We start from the raw sequence: 25,506 nt of genomic DNA on the forward strand, positions 1-25,506 counted from the left end.
CGTATACTTTGCGGATCCTTTTTTTTAAAAATTGTTTTCATATTTTGGACCCACCCCCCAACACACACACACACACACATTTCTCCACATTTTCATGGAAAATGTATATCGCCAGTTGTCCATCCCTGAGCTAGAATTTTTCTTTTTTAAATGGTTAAAGGACCCCTAAAAAAAAATAAAAAGCACATGCATGTACTGTCGCCACGGCGACGCTAAGTGACAATACGCTGCCGCCCCCTTGCTGTCATACAGCGAGGCGTTTTCGAGCGATGTGTCTCAAAGCAAAGCAATACAGCAAGCACGTTGCTCACGTGTGTTTATTGTTTGCATCGCGGTCGAGTCGGTATCGCGTGGATGATACACACAGGAGGAAATCAAACATTGTTAACGTGGACGTTGCGGCGCAGCATCCCACGCTGGGCTTTCATGCGCCTGAATGACAGGACCCCCCCCCCCCCCCCCCCATCACCGCAATGTTTGCTCTAAAGTTGAGTCATCGATCAGTTTCTTCAAGGTAAAACTTGAAGGTCCTTGAAAGTGCTGTCTACACAAAAATCGGATTATTATCTTACATGACAACATGGATTCCGTATTTAGTGTAGTGTAGTTCTATAAAAAGAAGTTGTTCTTCTGCTGACTATTTATCCCGATCCACAATTTCAGTCTGTTATTAAAATAATGCCCGACTAGTGTACTTGGCCAGGTTTTGCTTTTTAACTTGCATAGTAAAACCCCTGATATTGCAAGTGGGAGTAAAAAAAACAAAAAAAACAATAGAGTATTTCAACAAGGGCATCATCTTGTTTAGTTTGGGGCACGGCTGCATGCTAAGAAATGTTTCTGGCCTTAATACGATAAACGTCAGTGCACAGGTGTGGCCAAGTATCATGATCATGGTTCATAGCAACAACACAAGTGCCAAACGAACAAAGTTGAAGTGGATCATCAGTGAAGCATCCAGAAATTATTGTAAACGGTACATGAGAAGGTAACACTGCTGTTTGGCAATTGGACATGAATCCAATGTACGAAAAAAATTTTTTTTTTTGTTTCCTATTTTGTCCACCTGGAGTGTAACAGTGATGGCCAGTTTGCCAAGCATGCATCTCTGAAAGGGGTGTGTGGGCGGCATCTACTTGGTCCAGTCCACTTTGGCAAAGAACGGGTGCGATTTGATATCGTCGACGCCGGCCACTCCCGCGCCCAGCCTCTCCGTGGGGTTGTATTGCAGCAACTGGCAGACAGGAAATGGAAACCGTCAACGCGAATACAGTCGATTCCGTTTTCGCTCATCCTGCCCTTATTTCTCATGGCGTGAACTTCATCCCGCGTGTTTCGTTCCGACACATGGCCGTCACGCGGGCAGCGCCGGTGCAAAATCCTGTCAAACGTTACGTACGGCTCGTTCGCCGATGCGTATGTGGAACTGGGAGTCGCGGCTTGGAATTGAAGCGGATTTACATTGGACAAAAGAAGAGAGCCAATCTGGTTTTCGTCAATGGACGCTACAGCTTCTCGTTGCTTTCAAGCTTAGCTTGTAGCAGACGTGTGCACATTTCAGCATGACGTCTTTGATCCACTGGTGAAAAGGACACTTTGATTCGCTCCTCTTTCATCTGTTACTGCTTCAAACAACAAAGTGAATGGAGGAAAAGATGGCACGACTGTCTGTTTTATGCGTTGTGTTGTATTATTTTGTCATTTTATGTTAAGTGTTCTTTTGATGGCGGCGCGGGCACCCGCAGCGGCTCCTCTTGTTGTCTGTTGTCTGTTTAAGAGGGAGGAAATTTCATCTGTGCTTGTCATACAGCACATTTGATAATAAAGTTGTACTGGATACTTGACTTGGTGAGCTTTGCCCAGCAGACAGGGAGAGTTCTCGTTGTTGCCTTGACGTGTTCATAAAAATTCTCAATAAAATATGTTGTTTGTCAATAATTTGGGGTGTTTGGATTTGCTACAGGAACTGGCGCTTTGGCTTTCGTACGATTTTGTTTTTTGTCTTCTGGAAGGGTTTAACCCTTTCAGGCACAGCGGTCACTAGAGTGGACAGCTATTCAAATGTTCTTTTCTCTGATATGAATTAATCGTAATGTCAGCGGTGTGCATCAACCACTACAAATGGACCCTTATGTGTGTCGCCATCCGCTGCCATTATTTTTCTTTTTCATGCCTAAAGACTAGTAAATAAAACATTTGGGAAAAAAAATCCTTGGTGTAAGTTATCATTATTTGTGCATCAAAGGGTTAATCACACACACAAAAAAGATTGATTCTATCATTTCTACTACAGGACTCGATTCCTTTTATTTGAATCAAATTAATATGATTTGCAGCTGACCAGTTTTTAATTTTATGAGCTAACGTTGTTTCTAATAACTCAGTACCATGAGGCCGCTTAATTTGCTCGACAAAATTTTTGTTCGCAGCAATACAGATAGTCTAATTCCTGGAATTTTGACTTCAAAATGGCGCCGCGTGAGTGGCTGCCTTTCCAGCAGCTCCTATATTTTGTTGTTCTACTTCTTCCTTTCCTAACTTTGCTGCTGTGAATCTGGAATTTCTCCATTGCGAGACTAATAAAGGTTTTCTTATCTTATCTTAAATGAAATGACTTATTGCTACATAAGCGAACGGCTTGTTTTGAGGTTCAAACAGAACATTTTATGCGTGCATTCCGTTGTCATGTGTTTTGCACGGCCACCTGTTCCAGCAGCGAGCGGGCTTCCTCAGACACCGACTCGGGGATGTTGAGCGCCGTGTGGCGTCCGATTCCCGCTGGATGGCACTGGAGCAGCGACTGCGGGGCAGAGATAACCATCAGCGCAAACATGGAAAGGAAAAAAAAAAAAAACACCACCAAAAAAGTGACGAAACCGGGGAAGGGACACCCCGCTGAGCCTGGGCTGGCCGGCGCGGGAGCGTCGGGAGGAGGAGGACAGAGCACCTGAAACAACAATGATGACGGCGGTGACGCTCTTGTTGCTCTTCTTGGAACTGCTGCCCATGTGAGTGTGTGTCAAAGAATGGAAAACATTATTTGGGGGGTGGAGAGGGGGGGGGGTTATACTGTTGGTTCATTACAATTTTGAAAAACTTCACTGTAAGAATTTTTTTTTTAAAGCAAATTATTGCACTCACCCCCCCCCCCCCAAAAAATACACACACACACACACAAAAAAGTAACTGAGTGAGTGAAAAAGAGTGCATGACCTGTAAGTGCTTTCCAAAACCATACACTCAAGCCCTTATTGTTCAAAATAATGGCCAGTAATCACCGTAGTGCAGCAGCGCATCTTCTGACGGAACAAAAAAAAGAAAAGAAGACAAAACAGCAGAGGCAACTGTGCATCCTTGTGTGTATGTGGCAAGCTGTGCACTTGTGTGCCCCCCCCCACCCACCCCTCCCAAGCTGGATCCGTTGCCTCGCTCCCTCTCTCCTGATACGTGCTGCAGGACTTCTGGCTTGGTTCCTGGCTGCAGTCAAGACTGCCCGAGGCAAGATCTTATCCTGCAAGGATCAAGAGACACTATTTGCGCTCGTGTCTGTGTGTTTGTGTGTGTATCTTTGCCAGGACGCTACCCAGACGTAATCATCAAAGGAGACATCTGTGTGACTGACTTTGTTTTTTTGTTTTTTTTTCCCCAGGTAAGCGCCATGTGCGTGCGTGTTGTTAAACACAATAACACCAACCTAACACCCCCCCCCCCCCCCCCCCCCCCAGATTCATGTTTTGGACACTGATGGGCATCGTTGATAGCTGATAAGAAAATATGCCCACTGGCAACCAGTTACACGCTATTTAAATTTAATAGACAATGAAAAATTGAAGGGCCCTTTTGCACATGGACCGTGCGTCCGTCCGTGTGTGTGTGTGTGTGTGTGTGTATATATATAGAGTGTGGCACCTCCAATGTTAAACACTGTTCAATTTCACCGGTCAATACCTGATTTATGCGGATTTCAAATAAATGCTGCCATGGATAATAATGCCCAAAAATTATTACGTTTTACAGTTATGCGAAAATGTTCCAATTGTCTGTTTTTGAATGAAATGGTGTTCTTGGATTGGAATGACTTCTTAGATGTATTGTCATAGAACCCTTTATTTTGTAGCCAATGTTTTAAGTAACAATTTAAATTTACGTGTTAAAAAAAAAAAAAGTCAAAGTTAGTGGCAAAAGGAGAACGTGGCACTGGGAGGCGAGTCTCTTCACATTAAGCTGAAACAAGGTTACGAACGGCACGCAATGAACCCGTTTCTCGGTTGCTGCTCGTACCGACCGTTTTGAATTTCAAGGTTTGATATCCATACCCTCAAAATGTTTGTCCAGACGAATGTTTACTTTGTCTGTTTAGGTCAGTGGTTCTCAATTATTTTCTGTCATGCCCCCACCAAGGAAGAGGAAAACATCCCACCCCCACCCCGCACGGCTATAAATAGTATCATTTGTCTATAAAATTGTTATAAGTACACCTTTGCATAACACTGTATCCTTATTAACGTATAAGAGAATAAAAAAGAAAGAAATACGGACCAACTTACAACAAAGTATAGCTTTAGTAACTGGAACAGAAAAGATTTAAAGTGCATCTGAAATTCTAAAATAACATTAAATCCTTAATTTAACAATAAATATTTTTTGACTGACCATGTCAAACCATACGATTCTAAAAAATAAAATGACATAAACTCAATAACTAATAATGCATTCAAACTAATCACCAACATTATCTCAGGAGCACAATATTAAAAAAAAAAACTTTAACCAGCAAAACAAAAATACAGTATATAAAAGAATTTGTGCTTTTTTTTTTTTTAAATCAAAGATGATGTCTGGATTAATGGCTACAATGAGCACGTTTTGCAATGCACAGCTTTTCGAAGCGAGGTTTGAAGCAGGACACAGCAACTCTCGGCTCCCGCTCAATGTGTAGCCGGGGACCTGTATTTTAGTTTACTGAAGTAGCAGTCACAAAGTGGCATGATTGTTGGCAATATTCAGCACATTTTCGCAGAAAAAAACTCAAGCAGCTTATCAGCGTGATTGGGGTGTAATGTCTTTAAGTGACGCCTTAATTTATTTGGCTTCATGCTGTCCGCTCCCAAAATTTTTTGACAAAGTAAGCACATCGATCTTCCCTCGTCTGCCACCGCAGGCACATTGAAGCCAATGTCTACATATGCCTCGTCATATTTCCTCCCTGAGAATGCTCCCTGCGCAAACGCTGCCAATGAGAGCGCCACTGCCCCCTAATGCAGCGGAGGTGCAACTGCAAGTTATTTTAGGACAGTAAAAAAAAATTAAAATGCATGTTCCCCGAGGTCAAACGTGCCCCCCCTGAGAAACACTGGCTTAGGTAAACAAAGCATTCTGCCTTCGGCCCCCGTAGGAACGAAAGTTTGTGTCGTGAATCGAAGACCCCCTAAAAGAAAATGACTGACACATTTTTGTGGGAGTTGAATTTCAAATTGTACTTCACCTGGACGAAGGACTTAATACAAATGTGTTTTTATTCTCATTAGGCAGCTTCAGATACATCCAGACCCCCCCCCCCCCCCCAAAAAAAGTTGTCCTCCCCCCAGTCTTCAAAATTGGACTGCCTCGCCATCCCGATCCCCCCTTTGACCGGCCGAGCGATCGTCACTTTCGAGAGCTGACCCCCCCAGTCTTCCCTTCCACACCGACGTTAAGGTTTGCGGTGGTGCTCCAGGAATCAGGAAAAGAGACCCGCGGAGGGCTGACCCCGTGGCCCGGCAGATGGAGCTCAAGCTGGGGGAGAAAGTCACACGGACACCCCTGGCGCTCCCGGAGAACCAGAGCGAGAGGCAGCAGCCAAGACGCACCTCGCTCACACAAACGACACGCACACACACACAATCTGGCAAGACCATAAAGAGTGTGACAGCTGAATGCCAATCAACCTGCAGACATCCCACAATACCTTTGCAACCAAATGGGACAAAAAAAAACCATTAAAAAAAACATCAACAAGCACTTTCGGGCTCTTTTTGGACTCACCGTGCTTGTCAGGAGCTCAAACAAGATGGCGCCTAAACTCCACCAATCACATGCGGCCGTCTCCTCGCCGATGCCTCCCACCTCTAGAAAAGAAAAATACACGATGAGTCCATCTCGAAAAGGTGCGAACTGTCATGGAGGAAAAATAATCATTCACTTGCGGTTCTTTTCAAACAAGGAATGAAATCCGCTCAATGCGTGGCGGCTACTTCAGTTTGAAAATACTCGACAAGGTCCCAGGCCGACATCTTGAATCAGGCAGTAATTCAGCGGACTGACTCAAAATGAGCGCACGCACACGCGCACACACGCACGGAGTGTGTCTCATAAAAGCGTGATTTGCATAATAAAAAAAAGCAGTTAAATTGAGGAAAGCGTCTGTGCCGCAACTTCACACCATCTGCATGACCCGACCTTCGAACAAGCAAACGCACATTCAGACAAAACGCGCACACGAAGAAATGGAAAAGCGCCGACACGAGAGGACAAATGGCGCAATGGAGTTTTGTTCTCTTTGTGCCGTTTGGGGTGTGGGGGGGGGGGGGGGGGGGGGGGTCTCGCTTGGCTTGAGGGCTGGTTCTGGACAAACCGCATTATTTCATGGGTTGGCAAGAATTCATTTTGCTCTAAATTGTCCGACTTGCAAGTGGGTTTTTTAATTTGAATTTAAAAAAATATTTGAACTTTTTATTTGAATTTAAAAACAAAAACTTCAGACGATCCTTGCAAGGAAAACTTCTGAAGGCGAATATTTAAATGGCAACTCTGCCACAAAAAAAAGACACACAAGTGGCTTTGTGCTTAAGTGAAGCAACCAAACACATTTTCAACCTTGACCAAACAGAGAACAAAAAAAAACAGCAAGTGTGCTGAATTAAGCCTTTTGGGGAAAACGGTTACTACAGTGGACAGCGTATCGGGTTATCAGGTTACAGAGTGTATAAAAGAGTTAAAAAAATAAAAAAGTTCTTCAGGCTCGGCTCCCTCTTTTGGCTCCCATTGGTTCAATTATTTGTTGCTTTTTAATTTGTAAAATAAATGAGAAAAAATATATATACAAAATATAAAAAAGTATATTTACTATATACAGTAAATTTGTATATTTATTAATTCACAAACTTAAAGTGGTATGATAAATCAAAAAGAAAATCCAAACCACGCATCAAAAAAAGGGGGCCATATTTTTGCACGTTCATTAACTCCTTCACTGCCAGCTGTTTTCCAAAGCAGGATTTACCCTCCGATCCCCATCCTGGAATTTGACACACTGAATCGACCATAAGAAATATAAGATTTTACTTTCACTAGGAAAAAAAAGATGTGTTTCTATCTTTTTCTGTTCTTTGGGAATCACTCGTCCAGCATGAGTCGGCTTCACCCAAAAATCAAAACTAAAAATTGAGCCCACTCCCAACATGTTGGCATTTCTCACTCCAAAAAAAACCCTCTCCTTTATTTGTCTTGAGGCTACTTCTTAACTGGATTTGCAGATTTGCAAACGACATCAGAAACGCGAGTGTTTGCAGACTTTCATCTGAAGCAGTGGCGGCGCTAAAGGGTGGCCAAGGCCACCCCCCATTGTCACCCTGCGGCCTGCCCATACCTCGGGGAGCATTCCGATATGTGATTTTTCTGCCGTTTCCACGTGGGTGTAATATTCTTCAACACTTTGATACTATGATTATCTGCGGTACACACACGGAAACAAAGACACTGCCAAGAAATGACATTTTCAAGTTGTCACTTAAGATCGGTAAAATGTTGCTTTTTACTTAGGTTGGTTCCTGCTTGATTCTGAATATGGTTCTGGATTTGTCAGAATTGTTTGAAAATTTCATTTTACACCCCTGATTGGAAGAGAGGAACAAATGTTCCATGTTGGGCCGCATTATCAGTATATGTGTAGCCCACCTAAGACACAAAAGCGTGACACCCCTTTTTCCCAAAGTCAAAAAGTGTGCGTCCGTGCATGCTACCATCTCCGCTTGGCACCAGATGGCTTCTCATGCTGCTCAACTTTGCTCTGCTACGCCCCCCCCCCCACCCTGGAGAGGGGGTGGGGGAGACGGGGCGGTGTTGGGGGTGGTCACCCAGGGGGCGTCCGTGACCCTGTGCGTGCCCAGAGATCGGGCTCCTCAGCTGGGGGAACATGAGAGACAAAGACCCCTCGTCTCCTGGAGGCTGCCGGGGGAACTCAGCGGGGCCGTGTGTGGCTCTCTTGCAGCCAAGGTTAGAGAGGGCTATGATACTGCTGTGCCCACACACACACACACACACACACTTACAGCTAACTGAGCAACCAGTCTTCGGGGCTCCCCAGGACTACTGTTTTGACAGCCAAGGAGAGAAGATCGTCATTGAACGGACTAGTGATACCTGCGTAGCTCCTGGCTGGAGGGGGGTGTTGGGGGGATAGTGGACACACGCACGCACACACACAAACACACGCGTCTCAGAGCAAGGTCGATGTCATCACAATGGATTAATGTCTAAGGAGCTGCAGGGAGAGTACAGTGAAGCTGGCTACACTTACCGCTCTGTCAGAGCGAGGCACGGAGCAAGGGGAGAAAAAGGATGAGAAGGGGGGAGTGTGTGTGTGTGTGTGGGAGGGGGGTTAAGCGCGTCCAGAGGCCACAGGTCATCGTGAAACAACTCTTCCGCAGTGTGACTGTCCCTTCAACTCGCATGTGCGCCAAGCGCTTTGAGATGGTGAAATCAAAGGCGCGATGCAGAAGAGTTCAACAATGCCGCACGTTCGCCTCGTTGCCCTCCCCTTGTTCTTCTTCTTCTTCTTCCCTTTTTAAAACAAAACAATGCGAGCGCGCACGTTTTGCCCGGTATCTCAAACCGCATCTCGTCTCTCCTGTGGGCCGTAAGGAACTCTCACTCTTCTCCTGTCACGGCCAACTTCCCCAAACACTCGGCCGAAGAGCTCAATAGAAAGCGGAAGCGATGTTTAAGCAGGTAGGAAGTACAAGGAGGGAGCCGGCTACAGTACAATGGTGTGTGTGTGTGTGCGTGCGTGTGTGCGTGTGTGCGTGTGTGTGTGTGTAAAAAAAAAAAAGAAACACGTTGAATGCATTTTGCCTTTGTATGACACACAAAAACTTACATTTAAGATCAGCAACCATCAAATGTGAAATGAGGATTGGCTCTTCAAGTTGTTGTTGTTGTTTTGTTTGTTTCTATGACAACAGAAAGAGAATAGGAACTCGGAAAATTATGTTCAGCATAATATGACCAAGCAGTCATTCATTAGACAATAAGATTAAAATGATTAAAAGCTGCGCTTAGGCATCATGTACGCTGAGTGATGCGTGTTCAAAGGCATAACAAATAAAAGTTTTCTATGCTTTTTTTTTTTTGCTTTTCATTTCATTTTGTTGTTGCTGCTGATGGTTCTTTAATTTAAAATCATATTCTAATTATCTGCTACTGCATGTGAATGAGCCGATGACGTTTACTGCCGGAACTAAAAATGAAAAAGAAAATAAAAAGACGTGAATTGGAACAGATGCGCTAAAAAATAAAAAGCTGTGCTAGCATCAGCCTCAGTTGAAAAAAATGCATCACCTTTTAGGATTCAATTTGCTTCTGTCCGTCAAATATTCAACTGCTTGTTTTTCCTTCCTTTGCTTTTGTTTGACTAATTATTACAAACCAAAACATTTGCCATCTGATGTTTAGTAGCGATGACTAAATGGTGTGAAGGTAAATAAGCACAAGGGGCAGAATAAACAGATGAATACACCGCCACTGGATTTTTCCAAGTCCACTCCCTGATTTTTTTTTTCGCGTGGGTGTGAATGCACGAGCTTTAAAAACATGTTTCTCTCCTTTCACACATACATACATGTGAGCGCACTGCACACAAACACACGGAGAGCAGACCCCCTGCTAGCTCTCTGGCAAACAGTCATAAATCTGTCATCAGGAATGAAGCCATAGAGCTGACCCTGTCTGGATAAACAGCAATACATAACAAGGGCAAGATAAAAACGCACACACGCATACGCACGAGTTGGTGCTTGGAACGACGAGCACATTCATGACATGAATGCGTGTATTAAATGAGATCAGATTTATATATTAGACAGGAGTAAAAAAATAAAAGATTCCAAAAAGGCAGACAGAAAGATAAGCGCTGCCATTTAATGCTAAGAAGGGATCACACGCTACCTAGTGGCGGATATTATTATAATGTGACTGCAAAATTTAGGATCAATATGTTGTCTTCAAAACTTACAGATTTTTCTGATGATCCCAAACATGTTTTTTTAAATGAAATTTCTTGGCTGAAGATATGATCAACAAAGTAAAGCACAAATCCGGCCCGCAATAGCCCTGAGGTTTTTTGTTTTATTGCATTAAGGCGCAGGATTATTCAGATTATTGTCTTTAGGTGATTTAATCAATTCTGTGCCTCATCCCCGAAGATGCCGTTGGCAGAGGGGTTATTTGTTGTGTTTGCCTTTTTACAAATTACGGATATTTATGGTTGAGGGATTTATTTACATGAATAATCTTATATGATGTTTTTTTCCAAATAAATTTTGATTTCTTTTCCTTTTAAAGAGAAGCAGAAGAGTAACAAGAAGAAAATAATAAAGCTCTTATGTCTCGTGTTGTTCCAGATTGAGGTGAAGTTTACTAAATCTTTGAAAAATAAGTTCGTGTATGTATTTATGTAGTCAATTCACAATATTTGTCCTGTAAAAACTATTCAAATACTTTCTGCCCATTTTCAATTAACTACTTTTAAAATTCAAACACTTTGAAATACAAATGTACACATTTAGATAGCCGACAAAATGCCCCGGTGTGTATTTTACACGCGACAAAGAAAATGATGATGAATTACGCGTCACCTTACCTTCCTCTAAGAATAATGAATTGGAAAGTGTTAAGAAAAGGCTGTGATGTGTTTTCAGTAAGAAACATGAATTTCAACTTGAGTGCGTCTGAAGTCACCTATTTGAAATACGCCAAAGCTCAGTGAAGAATCACTCATTAAGGGGCAAACAGTTTGCTTTTGACAGCTTTTAAACAACATGCCAGAGCTGCCACAAGCCTGCCTGCGGCAACAAGCACAAGGCCTGAGCGCGCACGCCCCAGCTAGCCTCACCGTTGCACAGCAGCGCCCTTTAGAGGACGACAAAACAATTACAACAAGGTTTGCTCGATCCGCACCAAGGCTTTGGAAAAAAGATCACCGTCTGATTTTCCACATCTAAAATAAGACGGAAGGCAGACGACAAGGATAAAAATGCTCACGTGTGTGCTTAATTTGCTTATAGGTCAGTGGAGGAAGGCTGCATAGATGATTTGAGTCACTCGAGGCCACACGTAAGGATAATTTTTCGACGCGGACTGTTCCTGTTGTCGCACTCTGAGTGAGATAAATTTGTGCGATGGTGGCAAGACTGGAGAAAACTACGTTAAAGCCAGCCGAGTCTACCTTCTGAAACCGCTGACGCCCACATCACTCACCGGGATAGGCCCCGCCTTTCAAAGTCACACACCCTTAAAAGTCGCAGATAATATTGTGGAACATGACGATGGCAAGTGGACAAAAATAATACTTGCACCTCACGCGGACTTGTTAACTTTTATCCAATTACTCCAGTTACTGACGGGATAATCAACAGAATGGCAGATTCTAAAATGATTCCCTTATCACACACTCAACACAAAAAAAAGAAAAATGCTCAGAATTTCCCCTGATTTTCAGTATTCGTGGACCCTTGGTGAGTAAAGTGATCCCTCGCTCTAACTTTCCGCGGCTTCGCTGTTTTTTAATGCTCTTAACCCTTTAAATCAGAACACAGCGGCGGTGGCGCATGTCGACAGTACAGTATTTCCAAAAACTATTAGTTATTTGTTGAAAACGTTTGGGGGTTGTTTTTTTTGTAATTGGGCCTGAAAACAGGTTTTGGTCTTTGATTTCATTGTATATATAGTTAAGTATTGTAATAACTGTAAAAAAAATTAAGTTCACTACTTCACGGATTTCGCTCATCACTGGTTCTTTTTGGAAGGTAACCGCCGCGATAAACGAGGGATTACTGTAATTCAACAAATATGTGAGAGCTCTTTGGCATTCCAAATAAAACGTCTTACCCGGTGCACAGTACATGTTAGCGATGGCCTCTTTGTCGCAGGACTCCTCCACATCACTCCAGCTGCAGAAGTAAGTTAGCTGAACATGACCTGAAAGGAAAAGTTTTTTTTAGCACCTTGCACACAGTCAAGTGGCACTCTAGACTTTATGCACTTTTCAAATTGTTGGCCTACCTTATAAGCACTTCCTTCCCGCTCCATTCCTTTTGCGCTAGCCTACAATCCCCTCCGTGAGCCGTTTCAAAGCACAGCGCCTCGGCGATTACTCCTGCTTAGCGGCTACCCGTTAACGCCATCATTAGAACTAATGGTGTCATTAGGTAGCCGCGGCCATTAGCCGGAGCTAGCCAGAATGATGCACCGCACTACTTCGTTGATGGGCCCTTTAGAACAATAATTACCACGGGGGAGACTAAAACAGCCACTCAGCTAATTAGACGCTTGTTGATAACGAGGTGCAAAGAGATGATTGTGGGACGACAACAGAAGAAAATGGGGAGGAATTTGTGACCCAGTAAAACGCGCCTCTCGCCTTTATTTTGGTAGAAGAGATCATGACTGATGGGGGGGGGTCGCCATCCAATAGCGCGGCACGTGTATTATGCAAAGCGACTCACCTCACCCATCTTTCTTTGCGTGGTTCTCAATATCTCTGTCGCCCAAATTGAAGTACACAATTTATTGTTTTTACACTTCAATATTCACTTTGGAACAGTTGATAAAAATCAAAGGTTATTTACGGCACTGCTTGGAGAGTTAATAATGGTTGTGTATTTAAAAAACACATAGTTTATCCTTTCGGGCCGCTAGCTAAATGCATCCATGTTATCTATCTACGGTGACAGACAACACTCAGTCATATAATCTTTATCCTCTGCATAGAATGGCTATTATAAGCCATACCGATGAGCTGAGAGAGCATTTGATAGTCAAGTAATAGTTAATTCTTTTCGTGCCAACATTTTTAAATATGCTTGCAAAAAATATTAATAAAGGGCTTCGCGCACCTCCTCAGTCACTATCGAGGCTATGGGAATTATTTCAGATTTATAAATCACAACTAGATGGCTTCGATCAGATCTTGGTTGCACACAGTGTGAGTGGGCGTGGGGTGTGGTACGGAGATCCTATGGCGATCCCACGTCGCGGGGTGATGTGCGGAAGCAGTGTGGTGTTGACAACATGGATAAATACCGGCAGCTAACTCTACAACAGAGCTTTTTACAAAAAAAAAAAAAGATGACAAAGTCCCATCGTCATCGTTGACGAACACGCGCACACCCGCACACAAACACGCACATACACAAAGTTCCACGCTCATGAAAACTTCATACATAGGTCATGTATCAGAGCAGTGTTATTTTTCAATCAAAGTCACCGTTTTTTTGTGTTATGTTATCGCAAAGGCTAGCATCAAGGTGAATGTTCTGCTTGAAATGCATCCTTTCACAAAATGCTCTTTTTCTCGGAAACGAGTATTTTCAAGAAACTTACCAATGTTCAACTGCTGTTTACTAAAGAACGGTCATAGGTTCGAAATGTATGGGTTTTTTTCCAGATGAAAGAAGGTTAAAGCTTTCTTTTGGTGGGTTCCGTGCTTATATACATTAGCTAGAGAACTTCATTTTCTGTGGGTCTTCAAAAATTAGTCAAAATAGTCAAAAACGGCAGTGGTGGTGTGATGCCCTGATTTTTTTTTCTAATGGTAAATTTGTTCCTCGGCTCAAAGGTCGTGAAAACTTGCCCTTTGCGTTTTATTCTGGAAGCGCAATCGTTGTTATCTCACCTTGGCGATCGAGGAGGATGTTGTTGGGATTGAGGTCTAGACAGATGATGCCCTCTTGGTGCAGACAATCCAGTGCCGTAACCAGTTCGACGGCCCAGCATCGGACGAACGCCTCCGGAATACGAGCCTGGGATGCAGCCAGTGACAACTCATCCAGCTGCGCGAACAGCCGCGATACCGCGTTGTCGAATTCGACTGTGTCGGGTCGAACTGCTGACGACTCCGCGCTGCCCTCCGTGGAATTCTCACAGGCCTGAGCTTCAATGTTTGCCATCACGTCGGTGTGCATTGCTTCGTCACTCAGGGAGGCTGCCGATGGTCGGGCTGCATCGAACAAAGACTCATTATTTTGGCATGAGGCTTCAACTGGCATTTTTCCTTTCCCCTTTTGTCCCAAAGTCAAGCTGGAGTCATCCTGGAGGGAGGTCAATCCGGATGAAGATGCAACCCCGGGGTCACATTTTGCAGAGGCTGCACACAAAGATGAAGGCTGCTGCTCTTCCTCTCTCTCCGACTGGCCGGGGAGCTGTAAAACATCCGGCTTGATAGACCTTTGAGGGGAGGTCGTGACCTTAAGGCCCGGATGCAGCATGCAGGTTTCCCGTTCCTCTTGTTGAGAGTCAGCGGCCCCGCTTATTACGGGAAGATTGACCAAGAGGTCCGGCGGATGACCCTCATCCTCAACTGCCGCCTCTTTAAAAGAAATGACCGGCACTGACTCATTGGAGCCTTCATCGCTATAATCTAAGCCCCAAAGTTGTGCATTGGGGCCCTCGACCTCCGGAGCCAGCTCGGGAAGATCCGGAAAGACTTTCTGGGAGGCGGGTGGTTGCTGCTGCTGCTGTTCCCAGTCTTGACAGGTCACCTCGCTTGCGCTGTCTTTGCTGTCGATGCGGAAAAACTCCATGGGCGTGTGCTTGGACTGATCCAGAGACAGTGGCTCAGCCGAGGATGGCGACAAGCGTAAAGTATCGCCGGGGTCCAGCCCCTCACCATCTCGCCTGCCGTCACGCGGGTCTGCGAAAAAGCTGAGCTCCTGACAGCCAACGGGCGACGACAGGCTGTCGTTGCTGAGCAGCGAGCGGCTCCGCGAGGAGGCGGTGGCCGTTCCGGTCGCCACGTCAAACGACACTTCCTGGTCGCTCCTCGCGTCGTCGTCCACCTCGAGAGCGCCCGGCTCCACTTTCTCCTGCTCGTACTCATTGCAAAGCGTTAAATAACTGTTGGTGCACTCCTCCTCGGAGGTTGCGCCCGAGTCTGTGTGGGCGAGCACTTTTTTGCGAAGCCTGGCAAAGAGGCCGCTTTTACAAGGAGAGGCGGCCAGGTCATCGACCTCCTTGTTTACATGCGGCGCAGAATCAGAACAACAAGGAGCAGGCCCAGAGCTGGAAATCGCTGAATTCACAGCAGGTTGCGGCGCAGCACATTGCGGCGAGTGCACGGCTACCGTATGGCTCTTCTGGATGAAAGGAATGTCAAAGCTCTCCTCCAGATTGGAATTTCGCAGGTATTTTCCAATATGTGACCACAGCTTTCCACCTGCAGAACAAGGAAAAAGGAAAAAAAGTAGAGTTGATTTATCCATCCATCCATCCATTTTCCGAACCGCTTGATCCTCAGTAGGGTCGCGGGGGGTGCTGGAGCCCATCCCAGCTGTCTTCGGGCAGTGGGCGGGGGACACCCTGAATCGGTTGCCAGCCAATCGCAGGGCACACAGAGACGAACAACCATCCACGCTCACATTCACACCTAGGGACAATTTAGAGTGTTCAATCAGCCTGCCATGCATGTTTTTGGAATGTGGGAGGAAACCGGAGTACCCGGAGAAAACCCACGCAGACCCGGGGAGAACATGCAAACTCCACACAGGGAGGCCGGAGCTGGAATTGAACCCGGTACCTCTGCACTGCGAAGTCGACGTGCTAACCACTGGACTACCGGGCCGCCTACGAGTTGATTTATTGTCAGGAAATAAATAAAACTTATCGGTGCTTCGACTTAAAAAATTTTGCTTTGTTTTTTAAATACAGTTATCAAAATTGAAGCTTTGCTCTTATATTATACGTGTTTGGAAAAAAAATGTGACCACACAGAAAATAAATCTGCGGCAACAAATTGGGATAGAATTTTGAACACGTGTCTCGTAACTTGTTTCTAAAGTGGATTTCAAAAGTTTACGCACCCCCCTTCAAATTAAACCAAGATGAAATGATTTCAAAGCGTAACTAAGTAGCTTCAAGTTGTTTCTTGCCACACCCAGTTAAAGTTGACTGTCAAACTAAACAACCACAAAGCTTAGCCTTTCAGTCCACTCGCTTCATGCCGAAGCTAAGTGGCAACTAAGTTGTGGTGCTGAAACCATCTAAGCAATCTACTGAAGGAATACACATATAGACGGATAATATGACAGTACAGTACTCAGTCAGACAGGTTTTATCCTCCGCAAAGAACGGCTATTAGTGCTGTACTGATAAGCAGAGACGAGTTGGCACGTCTCAACAAGGGTAGCCATTTGTCTTCTACTGCTCCCTGATGGCCGAGGCATGCGCACGAGCAGCACAACGGCTATTCATGTGATGCAGTGTGAAAAATGGTTGAATTCATTTTAGTTGTAGTTAATTGTCATTCCTTTTATGTTATGTAAAATTCTATTGAATTATGTAGTTACAGTAGATATTATGGAGTGAGGGTGGCCCGGTGACCAAGTGGCTAGTGCGTCGACCTCACAGTGCAGAGGTCTGGGTTCAATTCCAGCTATGGCCTCCCTGTGTGGAGTTTGCATGTTCTCCCCGTGCCTGCGTGGGTTTTCAGTGGGTACTCCGGTTTCCTCCCACATTCCAAAAACATGCATAGCAGGCTGATTGAACACTCAAAATTGTCCCTAGGTGTGAGTGTGAGCGCGGATGGTTGTTCGTTTATGTGTGCCCTGCGATTGGCTGGCAACCGGTTTAGGGTGTCCCCCGCCTACTGCCCGAAGATGGCTGGGATAGGCTCCAGCACCCCCCACAACCCTTGTGAGGATAAACGAATCGGAAAATGGATGGATGGATTTTGGAGTGATATTTTTCCTCATTAAAATGCACCTTACAACAATTTTTCAGTGGGGGAGGGTGATTTGAGAATTGTATTTGCAACCAATTAACCAATTATTAAAGATGACGAATAAATTGGAATCAACTAAAAGGGATCAAAGAATTGAGTTAACCAACATAGTTTATAGGTGGCTCTTGATAATGTAAACACTGCTCTCTTGTTCGACACGTGTTGTCCAGGTGCCCTACCTAACCTTCAAAAAAAAAAGAAAAGTCTTCAGTTTATTTGAAGTGTTCACCAACACTCCTAAGCACCGCACGCCTCACGCGAGAGAGATGTAAGGAGGCCCAGGTGTTGGCATAGCTAATGAAGCGTGGCGCCACCTGGTATCAGAATAACGACCTGTGACACGCAGCCATCTCCATCAAACATCTGTCTGGGACAAGGGCACGCGAAGGCGAGCGCAAAGCGGCAGGCATTAAAAAAAAAAAAAAAAAGAAAACAACGTCTGACCCTCGGCATGCTGCAGCAGCAAGAAGACGGTGTCCTCGGAGTCCATCAGCTTCTTGAGGCGCACCATGTGGGGCACCGAGCGAGGCGTGATGTTCTTCTTGAGTTGGCTGCAGTCGCTGCTCTTCCTCAAACCCTGATGCGGGCGGAAAAGAGGATTGGAGACATTTTTGGGGACAGACTGACTTGGCTTGACACAGCTCTGCATGTTATTGATGCTTGTTGGTGATCTCTCAACTCGAGTGACCATTTACGGTTCATACATTTGTCTATTTGTGGATTTTGGGGTCACAACAAGCAGCAGTTTGGCAAACAGAGAAATGTTTTTTTGCAGTCAAGGTTTCACAAAGCAAAACAAATAGAATGACACGTCTGCTAGCTTAATGCTAACACATCATAGGAGACTACATAGACGGACGGGCTAAAAAATGGCATTCCTATGGTGACGTGACACTTGAAGCAAGAGATATTGGAACACAAACGTACAGCAAGTAAAGATACTTAAAGGCATATATTCTTTGTCCTCGGTGAAAAACGACCAATGACACTGCACTTTACTGAGTCACTTATAGCTGTGAAAGCGTTGAACCTCTTATTTGTCTTTCTATAATGTCCCCCCGGTGGCCACGTCACGCAACCCAGAAGGACCATCAATGAGTTCCTTGTGATGTACAAGCTATTTAACTCTTTACATTCTCGTCAATTATGTCATGACTCCAGGACAGTATATGCGGATGTCAGTGTGGCAAAGGGGAAATCGACCATTATCCACTAATGCCAGCTATGCCCCAACTCAAAGTCACTGGCTCCCATCAAGCTACGTATGTGCGGGTGACTTTCAAAGAGCTCCACAACTATCACACATTAAGTTCACACTGGCAGCAAGTGTCTGCAGATATGTCGATAGATGCATCCGTGTGTGTGTGTGTGTGTGTGTGCGTGAATCTATGTGAAGTCATCTGTGCCCGCACCGCGCGTTGACATCTGGCACGCGTCTCACACCTGAGAGCAGAGGAGCTGACAGGGACAGGCCCATTAGAATCAATTACAGCGGTCACACACGGGGGCGTCTGGCACACTTCACACTCACAGTCAGGACAACCGCCATGCAGGATGCGCACACACACACACACACACACACACACACACACACACACACACACACACACACACCAACTACAGTATACCGTACTTACTTTCATGACAAACATCTCTCGTGTTCTCTTGTCCATGACCAAAAGAACCTGTGATGGAAGAGTGTCATTAATCAGCAGGTTGTGAACACGGACACACACACACACACATACACACACGATGAAGATGACATAGCAGCCGTGTTTTCAATCCTCAGGAGAGGGTCAGCCCAAAAATAAATGTTGGTCCCTAAATGACACTGGTGGGGAGATTAACCCTTCAGGGCCTGCTGTGTTTGCCAAGGCAATGTCACAGCCACAAAACATTGATTTAAGCACATTAGGGTGAAAATTATTAGCTGATTAGCCGACCAGATGGGCACAAACAAATGTGTTTGCGAGTCAATTATTGTGCAAAGACACCGAGCATTTCTAATTTAATTCTTTGACATTGTGGTCATTGGTCGATTTGATCTTGGATTGGCTTTTTTTTTCCAGTTAGAATAAAATGAACAATCCAAATGGAACACATTTAAAGTGACGGATGACGCACAAACAGAACACAATTGGTTTGACACTTTTTAAAAAAAATTTTTTTACAGGATGTTAAATTATAGTTGGCATGACTTTACATGTATGAATTCATCATTTGGTGGTTTTCTACATACTCTGGAAATTTAATGTTTGAAATATGTATTTTGTCCACTGTGAATGGGTGAAAGCACATTTTAATGCTGCCATGTAAATCATTCGAATGCTGTTCCGACTATAGATTTCTACATGCAGAAAATAGGATAAAACCATTAGAATCTCTCCTGCTTTAAAACGAAAGATTTTGTGTTTTTATTATCATTCTTATTATTTTACACAGGGATGATTTAGAATGCTGTTTTTTTTAATTGAATCATATTTTACATGTGTCAACCATTTCAAGAAGCGAGCAGATGTTGCCGACATCATCCTTAAATCTCGTCCTTCCTTTGATGTGCCCTATCCGCCAGTATTACAATTTCCAAAAAATAATACGGCTGCGGCACCACTCTGTGATATCTTCATTTTCGCCTCTTTTCTGTCCCTAACATCATCATCGCTCTCGTGCTCCATCATCACCCTCTCCGGGGAGATCTCAAGCATATGTGCGCGACCCGGTGAGTGAGTCTGTACATTGTGTGCGTGTGTGTGTGTGTGGAGCTGGTGCGTTCTTTCCGTGTGACCCTGGCTGGGACCAAACAGGTGCAGGCTAAATGGATATGAATGGAGATGTGAGTAAACAGAGCAGTGGTGCTAGCCAGGGCGCTAATATAATTAAGACACAAACATCGGAGGGGGGGTAGTGTATGGGGAGTGACGGAGGGTGGGGGGGGGGGGGGGGCGGGTGCAGGGTGAGGAGCTCTCCATCTGTCTCCTATGTCCCCATTAAAAGTGAAAGGCAGAAGGATGAGATGAGGAGAGGAAGCCGGGCACCATTTTTGCGATTACTTGAATTGTGAAGCTGCTTTTAAAGTGATGGACTGCTGAACTTAGGCACATCTACAGCCTGCCGGTATTGTGTCAACATTCCCCTTTGGGTTTTTGCGTGTGCGGCGAGTAGGATGAGCATCATTGATTCAGTGTTGTATGCCGCTCTCGGAGCCACTTGCCAAGTCATTTCATGGCTGAGTGGTGAAGCTGCTTCGCCGGCAGGTGGCTGACAGAACCAGCAACCCAAACTGACCTTGGTAGTAGTCATAACTGCTGCTAAACGGGTACGCACACACACACACACACACACACATACGGACACACACATTATCCCTCTCGATTATCAAGTCAATCTTCTATGTTTTATTGCTCCTCAAAGATGGTTGAAGGAGGAGAGGAGACACGGAGACAGACTGTCCATATTTATCGGGACATGATTCAACTAATACAGTGTGGTGCACTCGTTGGAACAAAGTGCCCTGTGAAGACCATGAGCGTGAGTGTTTCACCTTGAACCCTGCCATTTCACCAACTCCGCATTTATTTCTGCAGGGTATATGTGTGTGTGTGTGTGTGTGTATATTTTAAAGCGAACCGTGAATCTACATGGGGCACTGTATTACGGTTACTGTAATCTCGGCTATTTTAAACATTTTCGGGTGGGCATCGGTTATGAGCGAAATTCGCATCACGGCTTCGTCCCTAACCCTGCGAATAGAGTAATGCCGTTATAAATAATAAGACAGAAATCATTTTTTTGACCATCCCTTTGCTCATCACTCAAATGACCTTATCGATGACGCCCAACACCCTGTAAGCAGCAAGATCATCGGAAAGACTGGGCTGGCTCTCTCCGCTAGTGGACGAACAGCACTGCGCCCCCATCATCTGTAACCCAAACAGTGATTCAGGGAGATTCAAATTTCCAAAATAGAACAGTTAATATTTGGCGACGGCTCACCAATGTCTGGGTAGACCCTTGGCCCATGTTGCTGCCAAGATACTGACTGGATATTTGCTCCGCTCGCATCAGGTACTCTGCAGTCTTCTTCTTCACTGCCTCTCGCCGCGTGGGGCTGGGCTCACCTGTGGTGCGATGTTCGTTCGCTTACAAGAAGATGTTTTGACGTTTGTGACGGGAGCTAAAGGACGAGCACTCTGACCTTGAACACCTTGCAGCAGCAGGTCCACCCCGCTGCGGTAAAAGGAGAACGCTGCCCGGTAGTCGTGATCCTTCTCCTTCTGTGCAGCCACCCGGATAAGCTCGCCGGCTTTGTCCAAGTAGTCGGCCTTCAGCTTCTCCTTGAGTCGCTTGGAGAATAGCGATCCACGGCCAGGCCGGCTGACCTCCGGCTTTGGGGCCAAGGAGCCGGGAGAGGAGAGGGCGGGTGACAGTGGGCTGCAATGATCCTGAGCGGAGGGCAAGCGAGGACTGCTGCTGCTGTTGCTGCTAATGCTGGCGGCGCCCCCGTGCGGCTGCTTCGGGGAATTGCAGCCCAAGGCCATGCCATCATCGAGCTCAGCCAGAGAGTCCGTGTCTACAGCCAGAGAGACCAAGTCACTGCTCTCACTGGACGGGCCTGAAAAACGTGTGGATGGAAGAAACATACCGTTACTTGACTATAAATAGCAGCTCTAATCCGATCGATGACAAGAATAATTCATATCTACCTCCATGCTCGGACGAGAATGTCAAATCTTCTGTACAACTGAGGTGTCTTTGAACTGGAGAACAAATCCAAATGTCAGCGATAGGATAGTTAAACTAGCTTTTCTGCGTTCGTTTGTGTCGATCAAATTGATGGGAATTGATGAGAATTCAGTGATTCAATACCGTTCCTTGATCTGATTCTTTATAAGTTGTCATGGAGTGACGGACTTAAATAATACAAATGAGTTTGTTTGCTTTAACTCTGTAATATCTTCATCTTTGGATATGTATTGTATGCACACATCATCTCTAATATATCCTATAAATGGGCAACTTGCTTCCCAAAGTGTCCAGAGACCAAAAGGTTTGTAATGCAACATATCAAAGTGCCTTCGGAAATTGTCCACTTTACTTTAAAGAATGAGACTCTGCCAAAGGATAGCTTGTAACTTTCATCGTCACGGCCAGAAGATCAGATCTGTCTTAATCCAACAGGTGTAGAAACTCACCTATCCAGAGTTTTTGTGTTCAGGCCAAAACCCTTTATATAAAAGGAGTAGATTGGCACCATCTTGTGGCATCTCGGTGCCAAGAAAATGTGTTGAAGTGAGTGGAGGAGCTTCACTTGAGAAGAATTGTAAATATGACTACCTACCATCCGAGCCGGAGTCTGACAAAGTGTCAGCCAGGAATTCGGAGAAGGGCTCGGACGGTCCGATGAGCTCCGAGCTGTCGTGGACCTCACCGCCCTGGACAACACGTATTAAAATTGTGCTTTTGGATTGTGGTTCTGAGTGCATTTATTGGCACAAACGTCTTACCTTGAAGAACTCCTGGATGTGCTGGCTGCTGTACAGAGCGGGAATGTTGGCAGAGAACTGCAGCAGATCCTCCAAACACTGTCTTCTCTCCTCAATCACGGAGTCATCGAAGCGACCTGAATGTGGCGGAAGAAATCCAACACACATTGAATGAAGCCAAGAATCACAGCTTTGTCTGCTGTTTCAGTATGCTGAGATATTGGTTCTTACTGGAACAATGGACATTACGTTTTCGGTTATTTTTTTGATCAATTGCAGCATTACTGAAAGACACAGAGCTGGTTTTAGGGCCACACCAAAAAAGAAAAAAAAGAAAACATACCCCCATAATCAAATCATGAAATTAGGGAAATAAAGCCACAATTACAAGAATAAACTTGTACATTTGTAGTATCAGAGTAAGAAGCAACTGTACTACTGGACAGACTTTTAGCACCAAATACAAGGAGGCAGAACAAACAGGGTTTAATCATTTGCAAACTTACTCTTCTCATCACTTTCTAGGTCATTAGGCCTACATCGAAATGTTTGGACATCGGAGAACCAAGATAGAAGCCATTAAAAATGTAAAAGGGGCCAATTACTGTGTCAATTTACATTCACTGTCAATAATAATGTACTGTCGTCACTTGTAAGTGAGCTCGGTCCAAGCGTACTTACCAAACACTTTGGCCTTAGCAAAGGGAGGAAACAGCTCCGACTGACTACAAACTTTCTTGTGCAGCTGCCAAAGGTTGTGGTGAAGTTTCCGAAAGTCGCTGTACCTCTTCCAAACCGTTATCTGGAGATTGAGAGACAGACAGCACAATGGGGTGGTGTGAATCAAAAAATTAAAGACATAAAGCCGAGATCCGAGGGCCCAGTTGCTACTTTTCTTGATCGCTCACTCCCCTGTTGAAATCATCCTTTCTCAAGACTTCCAGGCAGTAATTGGCATCACGCTGAATGCATTAGCATTGCTTCCAAGTAAGAGTGCATTCAAAGTGGACATCTTTTGTGAAAAGTCTAAATTCTTCTAAAGAAATGTGTCTCAGGGAATAATCGTGCAACCTAATTTCTGCACAAGTGATGTCACGGATGAAAAATGTTTGTTTTACCTCTTGGACGTCCTCTGGGTTCTTCCGAGAAATGATCTGTGTGAAAACAGAAGAGGGAGAAAGAAATCAGGATTATAATCCAATTATTTTTGTGAGCGTTGACACAAATATGAGCAGGGAGGGTAACAATGGGTGCATTATATAGTGAATAACCAGGGAGAAGAGGGAGACATCGCCAATAAATGTTAAAGTGGTGAAGATTCAATAAAGATGAGCTCTCTGATCAACTCTATCAGATTGTTCAATTTCACATTGTAGTTGGATAAATGACATTTGCTTGAATTATCAAATTGTACAGTATTTCTTCTGCGTTTCGCCGCTACGCAGATTTCGTACATCGGGATTTCTATTTACGTAAATTATCAATGACGTTTTTACAGCTTGTCTCTGTAGGCGTAATTTCGGAATGGCCTTTCCTCGGTATTCCTGACACCCGCTACGCAATTTCGTATTTCGGTATATTAAAAATCCTGCATGTATTAAGTCGAACAAGCCATTCAGTCATATCAACTATATCCCCCACACTTCTAATTATATAATCCAACCTCCATTACACGTTTTTAGCGTAGTGTTACTCGTGTTCCTCAGTGAACCACTTCGCTACGCAGTTTACGGTTGTGATGACACAATGATAATGACATAACCGAGGGTGGAAATAAAACACCGGTATTTTAAGGAGGAAAATAACCAGAGAGGGAGCGACACATAAAAATAACAACCAGTAGTGATATGGTGTCGTTGACATTCGGCGTTTACATCATATTAGCTCGACTAGCTTAGCTTGAGCTAAAATTGGTATTGTCACAGCTGTCAATTGTGCGGCAACCACTCACCCGCGCGGTGACTTTGTACACTGTGTAGCCTTTCCGGTGCTTCGTGGGTTCCGTGACGGTATAAAAACGAGCGAAGTCCCCGCTGTCTCGCTGTGATATCATTATGCTAACAACATTGCCGAAAGCTAGCAGCCGGCTAAACTGTACACTTCCATTCGGTTTGGAACGACAGCGAAAATCCAGTGGGAGGGAGAGCTCATCCTCTCAGCAAAATCTATGACGCACTGACATACAGTATGTGTGAGTGCACAGATCAGTTATCTCACTCTCACTGGCGAACATTTTTCCACTTACACACTACCCATTCTCACACTCTCAAGTTGTATCAGAGAGAAAGTATGACACCGGTCACACTCACTACTAAATCGCTCACACACACTCCTAAATGTATGCGTTCACACTCGACCAAGACACTCACATGTACTACAGAAACACCCACAAACTACCATTTTCATTTCATTTCATTCACAGATACACTAGCAGGATCATGATGGCCAGCGGGAATTTGGGGGAAATGTGTTGATCAAACCATGTGACGGCCACCCTCAACACCCATTAACTCTCGGGTGTGATGTCTATATCAACATTGTGTTGGTGGGCTCGTGTTACATGAGAGTGTCTGAGAGGAAGTAACCCTGATTTACAATACAATACAATACATGCTGATTTATATAGCGCTTTCACAACAGCGGCAGCTGTAACAAAGCGCTTGACAAAACAGTTAACATAAAGTAAAATAATAAACACAACACATAACATAAAACACGGACAGTCGTGCAGTCCTAACCACTTTTCCGTCACCCGCTTTGTTGTTTGAAGCAGTTTGAGATGAAAGAGGAGAGAATCAAAGTGTCCTTTAACCAGTGGATCAGAGACGTCATGCTCAAAATATGCACACGTCGGCTAAAAGCTAAGTTTCAAAGTCAACAAGAAGCTGTAGCATCCATTTGTTTGATTTGTTCAATTATTTCACATCTTGTTCAATTATTTAACGCCCCTGTCAAGTGAACATTCACATTTTTCTCCCTCTTTGGTCC

The 25,506-nt window shown here is 44.6% G+C and overlaps 1 protein-coding gene across 2 annotated transcripts; it reads right to left on the minus strand.

The window, feature by feature from the left end:
* Positions 1-469: 469 nt before the first annotated feature.
* LOC147187944 (inactive ribosomal protein S6 kinase delta-1-like) lies at positions 470-24,744 on the minus strand. Of its 2 annotated transcripts, XM_086100845.1 has the most exons (16): positions 24,470-24,741; positions 23,637-23,672; positions 23,200-23,320; positions 22,540-22,655; positions 22,374-22,467; positions 21,739-21,792; positions 21,231-21,647; positions 21,029-21,153; positions 20,857-20,955; positions 18,670-18,717; positions 17,477-17,609; positions 13,931-15,469; positions 12,145-12,234; positions 6,025-6,107; positions 2,705-2,800; positions 470-1,234 (listed from the first exon to the last, which is right to left on the minus strand). In XM_086100845.1, exons 1-16 carry the CDS (start codon positions 24,569-24,571, stop codon positions 1,133-1,135), a joined length of 3,255 nt encoding a protein of 1,084 aa, XP_085956971.1. In that variant the 5' UTR covers positions 24,572-24,741; the 3' UTR covers positions 470-1,132. The 2 variants fall into 2 exon arrangements, with proteins under 2 accessions (XP_085956971.1, XP_085956972.1); XM_086100846.1 differs by lacking the exons at positions 470-1,234; positions 2,705-2,800; positions 6,025-6,107 and adding an exon at positions 8,702-9,209 and having other exon boundaries at positions 24,470-24,744.
* Between the last annotated feature and the right edge of the window lie 762 nt (positions 24,745-25,506).

This window comes from Hippocampus guttulatus, chromosome 20, assembly GCF_054856545.1.
Source record: "Hippocampus guttulatus isolate MCC_2025c chromosome 20, RoL_Hgut_1.0, whole genome shotgun sequence".
NCBI classification, from domain to species: Eukaryota; Metazoa; Chordata; class Actinopteri; order Syngnathiformes; family Syngnathidae; genus Hippocampus; species Hippocampus guttulatus.